We start from the raw sequence: 11,035 nt of genomic DNA, 5'->3' as shown, positions 1-11,035 counted from the left end.
ACGGGCCTGTCTATAGGTACCAGCCGGGCTGTACTGGTCAATGGGACTGAGTGCCCACTGGAATGGTAAGTGCCAGCAGGCAAGGGGATGATGAGAGGCCATGGGGATTGACCTAAGTCACTGGGTGGGGCTTGGATCCCTGTCAGGACAGAGGGAGAAGGTCTCAGTCACATGGCCAGGTTCAGGAAGAAGGGTCTGTTGCCTCTTCCAGTCCGCAGGTGGTTTGGGGATCACAGAGTATTTTGGCTCCTGCCAAGGGGAACGCGTTTCCTATCTACCTTTTTGGAGGTCTTCCTGGGACTGCCCTATCTTTAGATAGACCCACAGAGTATGGGCAGTGGGGAAGTTGACCAGCAGAGGAACTGGGAGGAATCGACAGACCCTTGGAGAAGGAAGGCTGGCCATCACCTGGAGGGTGACCCTGAGTCCGGTCCCCCTGTTCTGCAGGATCAGCGATGAAGAGCTTTTATGTGCTACACCTCCCAGCACTGCCTTGGCCAGCATTCCCATTCGCCTGCAGGTGGGGGGCGCCGAGGTGCCTGGCTCCTGGACCTTTAACTACCTAGAAGATCCCGTCGTGCTGGGCATCAGTCCTAATTGTGGCTACGCGTAAGTGTCACCTTGAACACTCTGGTCTCTTAGGACTGAGGGAGCCAGCTTCAGAGAGCACCTGAAGCCCACCACCCGGCTCTCCTCCACAGCGGCTCCCATGTCACCGTCCGTGGCCGACATCTGACTTCAGTGTGGCACCTAGTGCTGTCATTCTATGACGGACTTGAGGCAGTAGAAAACAGGGTGAGTGGGTGCTAGCAGCTTCCAAGCGGGCACTGACCAGGAGGGAGGAAGGCTGGACCAGTCCCTTGCGTTCCAGCCCCACCCCATGCTGGCTGAGGAGACTGGGGTGGCCGTAGGCGGGGTGCCTGGCTAACCACTCTCGCATGGGCTCCACGCAGTGTGAGGGGCAGCTCCCGGAGCAGCATTGGTGCCGCCTGCCCGAATATGTGGTCCGAAGCCCCCAGGGGTGGGAGACAGGGAGCCTGAGTGCCCGGGGGGATGGAGCCGCTGGCTTCACACTTCCTGGCTTTCGCTTCCTGCCCCCACCCCATCCACCCAGCACAGACCTGGCCCCACTGAAGCCCGAGGAGCATGTCATTAAGTTCCAGGTAAGGGGGGGATGGAGGCCGGGGATGGTGGAGAGTTAGGGCTGAAGCCTGCCCAAGGGAGATGGGGGCACTGGCCAGTCCTCATGACTGTCTCTGCAGTACATTGGGCTAGGAGCTGTGGCTGATTGTGTGGGTGTGAACGTGACTGTGGGTGGTGAGAGCTGCAAGCACGAGCTCCGGGGGGATGTGGTCATCTGCCCCCTGCCCGCCTCCCTGCAACTGGACAAGGATGGCGCCCCACTGCAGGTAGGTAGGCAGCTAGCTGGCTTTTCACAGGATACTTGGGCCACGGCCTGTAGGCTGGGCCTGAGCTGTCACCTGCCCCCAGGTGTGTGTAGATGGTGAATGTCACATCCTGGGCAGAGTGGTGCGGCCAGACCCAGAAGGGATCCCACAGGGGATGCTCCTAGGTGTCCTGCTGGCCCTGCTCCTGCTTGTGGCTACACTGGCCACCGCATTGGTCTTCAATTACCGGCGGAGGAGGCAGCTAGGTGAGCTCTCCACTCCCATCTTGACTCAGCCCCTAACCCCAAACAATGGCATCTCCAAGTCCCTATATCCTCTCTCTGCTCAGGCCTTGAGGGTCTACCCACACCCCTGCGGTAAGGGTTGGCCTCTAGGAGTTTGGAGAGGCTGGCCATCAAAGGCTGTCTTTCCACAGTCCTTTCTCTGAACCTGGATGACCCAGCCTCCTTGGACCAAACCACTAGAGCCACACCTCTGCCTGTGTTCCATTCAGGCTCTGACTACAGAAATGGCCTTGGTGAGATGGCAGAGGTGCTGGAAGCTGGGGCCATATCCTCTGCCCGAGAAGACCCTCACTCCCTCTCCTCCACAGCAGCCCCTGCTGTGGATGGTCTGTGTTCCACCACTTGGGTCCACAGAGCATCCTTTTCAGACAGCAGGGATGGGTCCTGTATCCCACTGCTGCAGACAAAGTCCATCCAGCTGGGAGTCCTGGACTCTGCACTCCTGGCTGAGGTCAAGGATGTGCTGATTCCCCATGAGCGAGTAGTCACCCACAGTGACCGAGTCATTGGCAAAGGTATGGGGCCAGGCCAGGTGGTGCTGGGGCAGGTATGCAGTCCTGAGATGACATTGGCTCAAGGGACAGTTGGACAGTGCTCTGCTCTCGCCTTCTCATTAACCTGTGTGACCTTGGGCAAACCACGTAACCCCTCAGAGCCTCCAGTTGCTCATCTGTGAAGTAGTAATTAGTTCTGTCTTCAGTAGGTTCTGGTGCAGATTAAGCGGGCCTGGGAGGGTGCCATCACATAGCTTCTGCTTGCTTTTAATGTTAGATTGACTAATTGGTTCTCTGAGGTCCGGTTGCCAATGAGAGGGTGTGGTGCAAGCACCTGGCACTGGGGCACGTCTCACCATGTCCCCTCACCAGGCCACTTTGGAGTTGTCTACCACGGAGAATACACAAACGAGGCCCAGAATCGGATCCACTGTGCCATCAAGTCGCTGAGTCGTAAGTGGGGCAGAGGCTGGGCCAGTCCTCATCGCTGCTGTGCCACCACCTCGCTGAGTGACCCTTAGCCAGGAGACCCTTCTCCATTTCCCCATCTGACCCTTGTAAAGGATGCCCCTGCCCTGGGCCTGATTCACGCTGCTCTGCAGGCATCACAGAGCTGCAGGAGGTGGAGGCCTTCCTGCGTGAGGGGCTGATCATGCGCGGCCTGCACCACCCAAACGTGCTGGCTCTCATCGGTATTGTGCTGCCACCCGAAGGGCTGCCCTGGGTGCTGCTGCCCTATATGCGCCACGGAGACCTGCTCCAGTTCATCCGCTCACCCCAGCGGGTCAGTGCTTAGCTGGCCCTGGGTCAGGGGGCTCGGGCGGCAGCTGGGGATGGAGCTGCTCTGCACTTGCCTGCTGACCCATCTTTGCCCCCAGAACCCCACAGTGAAGGACCTCATCAGCTTCGGCCTGCAGGTAGCCCGTGGCATGGAGTACCTAGCAGAACAGAAGTTTGTGCACCGGGACCTGGCTGCTCGGAACTGCATGTGAGGGGCCAAAGCAGTTGGGGGGAAGCAACGGGCCAGGGCACCAGGCTCTATAGCTGCCCCGACGGCACTTCAGGGAAGGACCTAAACTGCAGCCCTTGCTGCACACTCCTGGGCATGGCCTCCCCTCTCTGGGCCTGTTTTCTTGTCTGTCCAGTACAGTTTAGATTGGATTCTGTGGCCCTGAAACCCTGTGAAGACCTGAAACAGGTACATTCAAGGCATGGCGAGGGCCAGTTCATCTGTGATTCCTCTCTCCCAGGCTGGATGAGTCATTCACAGTCAAAGTGGCTGACTTCGGCCTGGCCCGTGGCGTCTTGGACAAGGAATACTACAGCGTTCAACAGCACCGCCATGCTCGCCTGCCTGTCAAATGGATGGCCCTGGAGAGCCTGCAGACCTACAAATTCACCACCAAGTCTGATGTGGTGAGGCCCCACCTCCCTCAGTCTGCGTGGCTTCAGTGTCCTGGGAGAATACTGAGCTTTGCCCATTCAGCTCTGGATAATGATCTGAGCCCAGGGGATCTCTAAGCTGGGCAGGCGCCCTCACAGCCCATTTGCCCACCTCTTGGGCAGGAGAAAGCTATGAATTCATTGGCTCCTCACGGGCCCTCCAGGCCCTGCCCTGCACCAACTCCGGAAGGCTCAGGTGGTGGGAGGAGACTTAGGGAAGATGCTTGTGAGGTATTGAGGAAGGGCTCTGGTTGGAGAATGGAGCCCCCATTTCTAGCTAGAGTGATCTGGGAGGTAGAAGACCTGGGAGCTCCACCTACCCCAAATTTGGGGTAAGGCTTAAGTCTCCTCACCTTTCCTGTCCCACAGTGGTCGTTTGGTGTGCTGCTATGGGAGCTGCTGACCCGGGGTGCCCCACCATATCCCCACATTGACCCTTTTGACCTCACTCAGTTCCTGGCCCAGGGTCGCCGCCTGCCCCAGCCTGAGTATTGCCCTGATTCTCTGTGAGTATATGGAGGTGATGATGGGGAGGGAGCTGGGCCCCAGAGACAAGGAGCCAGCCAGAGACAGTGGTCCTGCCTGGTTCTTGCCTGGTTCTCATCTTCTGGTTGACCCAGAAAGGGACCCTGTCTGGACCTTAGTTTCCTCATCTGTGGACTGGCTCCTCCCCCATTAAGGCTGGGTGCTGGGATGATATCATGGTTGCCATGGTAACAGCATTCCCAACTTTGAGTCTGGGTTGAGGCCAGTGATGTGATTTCCCAGCACTCCTCCCACCCCCGCCAAGGGGGGCTGTTTTCCATCTTCTCCACTCACTTAACCCAAGGAAAGCTTCCATTAGCTCCCACACTAGCCCCCTCCACACCTCTAGATCAGATGTTTTTCCACTGGATCTAGGTTCAGATTCCCTGTTCCTGGAGGCATGGCAGCCGTGTCGTCAAAAGTGCATGTGGGATGGCTTTGGTGCCAAAGTTCATCTTAAGCATCTCAGCTCTGCCCAGGTCTTTGTGGTTAGACCAGGAAGAACCAGGTCATGGGTCTTATCTCAGGCTGCATTCCAGAAGGAATGAGTACCCCTGCCTCACAGCCCTGCCTGCCTCGGGTCTGGTCTTCATTGTTCACATCACTCACCCTTCTGGTTTGGAGTGAGGGAAGTCAACTTCACTGCCTGTCTGCCTCCCGGTGAGGCTCCCTGGAACAAACTCTGAGTTGGAGATTTATGTGCAGAGGGTTTATTGGGAGGTCGGGGGCTAGGGAAGCAGGACTGGGCAGGCAGGGAAATTGGGCTGCGATGCAGATGAAACAGAGGCTGCAGCCTACCCCACGGGGACTGCTCGAGCTGAGATGGCCCTTTAGAGTTTTCTGAAATGAAGATCAAGGGGCCAGGTCTTTGCACCAGACTAATCAGTGACTGGTTCCAGCCGTCCCTGAGATGGGAGTGTGAACTTGGAGGAGACAGTTCTCTTCTGTCTAGGGCAGTTCCTAGAGAGGACCTCAGCCTCCAGCAGTCAGCAGCCACGGGGGAACGAAGAGGGGATCTGGGTGGTACATCCACACACCAGGTCAAGTCCCTTCTCCTCTCTGGGCCTCAGTTTCCTCATCTATAAGTTGGGATGGTAACAGTACCACCCTCAGAGAGTGTGGTGAGAATTATGTGAAATTATCATGTATAGGGCACTTAGAGTATCATTTAAGGCAGGGATGACATTCCCAAGATAAAGGGGCAACTATTAGGACCCACCAGGCAAACCCAGAGAAATCCTGCTGCAGAACCATGATGCCACTGGTGCTGCCTCTCGCATCCCTGTCTCAGGATTTTTAACCCCAATTTCATTGGACCTGGGTTTCCTTCCTAGACATGTGATGATAACCATGATAGCTTGTGATCTGGGCCCTAAGCTGAGCACTTCATGGGCATCCTGTCACCTTATGCCCCATAGTTCTAGGATCAGAGGATCCCAGAGGCACAGAGATGTTAAGGAATTTGCCCAGAGTCACATAGCCCAGGACACAGAGGGCACAGGAGCCCAAGCGCTTAACCCCTTAGGCAATTCGACCTCTCCCAGGCTGGGGAGGCAGGACTGGAACAGCAACCACAATGAGAAGAGCTGCCCCTGATTGGGCTATGCTCGGCACTGGGTGCTGTTACCTGTCCTCACGCCTACGTGGTTTGCCAGGGGAGGAACAGGGAGGGTGAGGTTATGCCCTGGCCCTGACATTCACTGGGTGCTGTTACCTGTCCTCACGCCTACGTGGCCCGCCAGGGGAGGAACAGGGAGGGTGGGGTTATGCCCTGGCCCTGACATTCTCCTCCACCTGCAGGTACAAAGTGATGCAGTGCTGCTGGGCAGCGGACCCTGCGGCACGACCCACCTTTGGAGCACTAGCAGGAGAAGTAGAGCAGCTGGCGGCAGCTCTGCGTGGGGACCACTACGTGCAGCTGCCTGCAGCCTACGTGAACCTGGGCCTTGGCATCTCGGAAGAGGCAAATGTGCCGCTAGAACAGTCACCGTCCACACCTGTGCACCGGCGCACTGCGCGGCCCCGGCCCCTCTCAGAGCCAACACTACCCACGTGACTTCAGCCTTAGGTGGGCCCTGAGGGGCCGGACCTCCATAGCCCCTCCGGGGGGTTAATTCCACGCTGCCTCTGGGCCACGCCAAGGGAGGGGGTGGCCTGAGCTGCCCCCTGCCACATCCCTGCTCCTTAACATTCAGGAGCTATAGAAGAGAAGCAGGGCACATTGGCCCCTCACTGCACAGAGGGTGCCAGTGAGGGTGATCCTGGATGCAGCGAGTACTTATGGAGCGCCAGCTGTGTGCCTGGCACACTGGGCATCAGGGACTCAACGGTGACCAGACAATGACCCATGAACCAGTAAATTAAACAAATAACTCTTTAGTGCAAATCGTGGTAAATGCCATGAAAGGAAAAAACAGGTGGCTTTGGGGGAAGGAAGGACAGCTTTAGACAGAAAGAAGAGTTCAGCGGTGAGGGTCACCCTAGCAGGGGACGGTTCTGCTGAGACCGTGAGGTGGGAGCTGTGCCAGAAGCAGAGCTGGAGGGAGAGAGATCCTAAGGCTGGAAAGGGGTTGGGTCGTCAAGAAGGCTCCAGAGAACAGGGAGGTAGGCAAGACTGGATTCAGGTTTTAAGGCCCCCTAAGATTTTGGGATGGAACCAAGATGGGTGGGTTGAGTACTCAGGCATGCAGCAGCCAAGAGGGCTTCTCCCACCACTCAGTCTGCCTGTCTCCTGCCCTGGGCCCCAGCCCCCCACCAGGGCTCCCTGCGCCACCGCCAGCCTCCTCCTCCACCACATACACTGTCAGGGCATGGAGCCTTGCTCCCCCACCCCCCACCCCTGCCAGCATTGTCCTTGTAGCCTTGAGAGAGATGAGCCAGCAGCAAGGTCTCAGCTCCACACTTTCCAGGCACCAGCTTCAAGGTGCTGACTGCCCAGGTTATTTATACTTGTCAAGGCCACTCTATAATAGCCACTAGAGCGGCAGGTACCACAGGAGAGGGGGAATGGCTTCAGTCTCATGCTAACCCTCGCCATGCCCTGGATGCCGAGGGGCAGCTGGGCCCTGCTGGCGTGGATAGCTGGGGTGCCAGAGCATGCATCGTGGTGGTTCCCCTCTCTTGCTCAGGATCCCCATAGCCTCTATTCTGCCAGTTTGGGAGACCCCACTTCACCCCAAGGGGAGCATCCTCCCTCTCCTGTGAGTCCCCAGCTCTTTGCCATGTCACACATGGAGCTCTGGGTTTGGGGCAAGAGCTCCCTAGTAAGCAGAGCAGGGGTCTTACTGGGACTGGCGCTGCCCAGTGTTCTCTATCCATACTGCCGCCTACTCTGTCGCCTCAGGCCAGAATGAGGCCCATTTTGGGGGAGCTTAAGGACCCTGGGGACAGGTGGGTAAAGCTTAAAACAAGATTCTTCTAGTCATTTGCAGATGTCCAAAGATCAGGGGCCCATGAGCTGGAGAGGGATAGAGACAGACTCTGTCTGCCTGTTCACCACTGCACCACTGCCGCCAGCTCAGAACAGGTGCCGAGGAGGCTGTAGCCTTGCATTCATCCAGAGACTCCTTGTCTCTGTGTGGGGAGTGGACAGTTGTTTCACTCCTGAGGCTGGGAGAGGTGAGTGGAACGTCTCGGGTACCCCCGCAGCCGTGGTCCCTATAATACCAGTTAATTGGTATTATCCTTCTGACTTGCAATCCCTGTGCTCTACCATCATCCTGAATGTCTGAGGGTCACTTAGAGCACCAGGCCCTGGACGGGGAGTGAGGAGAAGGCCCAGGGGCTTCTTCAAAGCTGGACTGAGGCTCCTTCCCGCTGAACTTCTGCCGTTCATAGACCACTGACTCATATGTTCCTAAGAGAGAGGCTCAGAGGAAGTGTGTCTCTGGATAAGAGAGAAGCTTATCAAAGAGAGAGGTCACAGAGAAGGGAGACAGAAAAGAAACTCAAGGCGTATTAGGTTTCCCTGCAGCCAGAATGTGGCGTTTGGGGCCTGTTTCTGGGCCCAGGATTCTCCAGTGAAGGTGCCCAGTAAAGCAGGTGCTTGGGCTCCTGGATCATGGCATAACTGCACCTCCTTCCACCAATGCTGCACCCCTCAAGCTCAGAGCCACCTGATGGTCCCAAGTCTATTTGGAATGTCAAGAGCTGGAACTGCTTCGGGATTAAATTCCTGACTAGGCCACCAGGGGGATGAGGAAGGGAGGGTTAGTTCTAGGCCTAGGCGACCAGGAGGCTTCTAAGAGGCTTCCAGAGCTAGCGAAGGCAGGGCTGCCTTTCCGTTGGGGGAGGCTGAGTAGCATGTCAGGTATGATGGGTGGCCATTGCAGCGGAAAGATCGCTGGTGGCCTTGGCAGGCATGGATTTGCCACTAGCGTGGGACAGCGCGAGCAGAGGTTTCTCCCAGGTCCAGCCTCGCCACCATGAGCTGCGGAAAGTAGTCGTCAGCTCCTCTGCCTCTTTTCTCTCCACGGCAGCCCACTGAGGCCGGGGGCGAGCAGGTGCCAGTAGAGGCTGGAGGGAGACGAGGACGGGAGCTGGGGCCGAGGAAGCAGCAGATGACTCACACCCTCCCGACTGCCCATCGGTGTCTCTGTTGTCTGGAGGCATGCATGGGGTGGACTGATCTGATTTGATGGAGACTTTGATGAGCCTGGTCTGAGATTCCCTTTAGGCCTTGGCCCCAGCCTTTCAGAGGATTTTCCCAGGGATCCAAAATGCTCTTTGTGGAGTGGGGTCACACCGGGGGGCTCCAGATTTAGTTCCATTTCAAACCCCAGGACTTTCCTGGAACAGCAGCTTCATCAGTCACTCATGCAGACCATGAGGCCCTGGGTCTACCTCTGATGCCATTCCATGAACTAACTCCCTTCACCTGTAAGAGAGAGGGGGGATCTCCAGTGCTGAGATGGGGTGGGAGACATGGGCGTTGCTGCAAGTGTCTGAGGCTCAGGGAGGCCTGGGCTGCTTCTCTTGAAATTTTTGCCTCTGACTGAGGAGAAGCGGCCCCAGGAATCAGTAGCTGAGCACTGAGCCTCCACCCTCCAGGCCCTGATGAAAAACACGCTGGGCTGAAGAACTGCCCTCGGTGAAGCCCCCAGGAACCGAGTGTCTCTTCACCTACAGCCTCTGCTCTGCCCATGTGGGAGTCCAAGCAGCCCAGAAGTGGGGGACAGCAGCCTGAAGGAATGTGGATTACTTGGGGAAGTGCCCTCAGTCTCTCCTCCCACTCTTTTGGGGTTTGTTTCAGTTGGGTTTTTAACCCAATGAGCATAGATGCCAAGAGAGCTGGGGCAGCTGCCATGTTCACCTCTGGCGGTGATGGCTTCTTGGGTGGGCTGGGTTCTTCCGGTCTAAGGATGGTGACCTGGAACATGATTTTCGCTCTTGGTCCTCTCTTGGTGGGAGTCCTCGTACCAAAGCTATGCAGCACGTGCCCAGTGGGTGGCAGAACCTGCCCAACACAGCTCCGTCCAGAGATGTGGCACCTGGACCCTAGTAACCTCCTACTGACACCCTCAGACACTCTCAGAAATGTCCATTTCTCCTGAACCCCCATTCCTTTCAGTCCATCCCAGACAGGAACTCACAGCCCCAGTCTCTCTAAAGAAGAAGGGTTCTGTTCCTGAGCCTCCCCATGGCCCTTGTACTTTGATGAGCCTGGTCTGAGATTCCCTTTACGCCTTGGCCCCAGCCTTTCAGAGAATTTTGCTCTCTATTCCGTCCGTGCTCGGAGCATCCTCTGTCTCTGGTCCCAGGATGTTCATGCCAGGCCTAGCAGGGACTGTCGTGCTGCCCTGGAGAGGGAGGCAACAAGAGTGAGCTCTCGTCTCGCTTGGCGGGATGAGGAGCCCAGGACAAGCTTCTGCCTCTGCGTGGCTACCCATGCTCCAGCAACCTCTGTTCCACCCAACTGGGAGCCCTGAGCTTGGAAGGGAAGCAGAGGCACTAAAGGCCCTCACAGCCTGCCTTTTGCTGTGAAGATGGCAGGATACCCCCGTATTTGGCCCTCAGCAGTCTCTTTTGCTCTGTGGGAGCGCAGAGGCCAGGCCCATGATGGTTTCTATTTCGAGCTCAGGTGGTGGGAGCCGAGGGAGGTTGCTGAATCCCTGGGGCTCAGCATGGGCAGAGGCAGAGGGAGCAAGTGAGGCTCCCAGGGCCAGGGGCATCCTCACTTCTCTCTGCTCCTCTTCGCATTGGTTTAGCCACCTGTACACTTGCAGTCAGTCTTGGACTGGCACTTGAGATCTGGGAATGCATCAGGGGACTCAAAACAGCTGGTGGCAGAGACCATGAAACTCAATTAGCTTTGAAGTCAGCGTGCGCTCCCTCATACTACAAGTCCTACCTGTGCAGCCTGGACCACAGAGACTCAGAGACCCCAAAGGAATCAGTGCCACGCCTGGGCTCCATGGCATTGACAGCTTCAGCCAGGCATCAGTCCAGCCGACATGTTTCTCAAAGCTGGGGACACCTCTCTTTAAAGGAGGAAAAGAATCTTTTGGGCAATCCCAATCTCTTTGCCCACATGGGTGACCCAGCCATCTGTTCTTAAAGTCGCCCCCGCCCTCCATTGGTCCTGGGCTCCTCTGGGAGGGCAGATCTCACATCCCCTCTGCAGGTCTGGTCAGAAGTCTCTTCTCAGCCACCGTGAAGCCACGTGTGCTTCTGGCAGCACTGCCTTTGCCCCCACCTCTCCGGGCTTCTGGATCGGGGGCTGCTCCCAGAGAGGGTGAGGAGCTCCTCCAGCCCCTAAGCCAGCTGTGGCAGCAGTCAGGGTGGCTGTGCTGTTGCCCTCCCTCCAGGCTGTTGCGGCTGGCCATCTTTCCCGAAGTTACGTAAGCTTGAGTCAATTGGAGCTCAGAGCGGCACTGTGGGC

General features: G+C 57.2%; 1 protein-coding gene across 3 annotated transcripts in view; it reads left to right on the top strand.

Annotated features, from left to right (window-relative positions):
- Window positions 1-6,534, top strand: part of MST1R (macrophage stimulating 1 receptor) — a 13,299-nt gene extending 6,765 nt beyond the window's left edge. Inside the window, exons 8-20 of one of the 3 annotated variants that reach the window (XM_025044875.1) lie at window positions 448-609; window positions 702-795; window positions 954-1,163; window positions 1,263-1,409; window positions 1,492-1,654; window positions 1,825-1,926; window positions 2,005-2,208; window positions 2,560-2,640; window positions 2,790-2,971; window positions 3,066-3,175; window positions 3,438-3,603; window positions 4,000-4,136; window positions 5,956-6,534. In XM_025044875.1, coding sequence (XP_024900643.1) covers window positions 448-609; window positions 702-795; window positions 954-1,163; window positions 1,263-1,409; window positions 1,492-1,654; window positions 1,825-1,926; window positions 2,005-2,208; window positions 2,560-2,640; window positions 2,790-2,971; window positions 3,066-3,175; window positions 3,438-3,603; window positions 4,000-4,136; window positions 5,956-6,211 — 2,014 coding nt within the window. In that variant the 3' untranslated portion in view covers window positions 6,212-6,534. Of the gene's footprint in view, window positions 1-447; window positions 610-701; window positions 796-953; window positions 1,164-1,262; window positions 1,410-1,491; window positions 1,655-1,824; window positions 2,209-2,559; window positions 2,641-2,789; window positions 2,972-3,065; window positions 3,176-3,437; window positions 3,604-3,999; window positions 4,137-5,955 lie in introns of all 3 variants that reach the window. The other 2 variants (XM_015587175.2, XM_015587174.2) reach the window with 2 other exon arrangements.
- The last annotated feature ends 4,501 nt before the right edge of the window (window positions 6,535-11,035 follow it).

The sequence above is a fragment of the Pteropus alecto genome, unplaced genomic scaffold (genome assembly GCF_000325575.1).
Source record: "Pteropus alecto unplaced genomic scaffold, ASM32557v1 scaffold53, whole genome shotgun sequence".
NCBI classification, from domain to species: domain Eukaryota; kingdom Metazoa; phylum Chordata; class Mammalia; order Chiroptera; family Pteropodidae; genus Pteropus; species Pteropus alecto.
The sequence above is the reverse complement of the archived record's forward strand: the minus strand, read 5'-3'. Positions and strand labels throughout refer to the sequence as shown.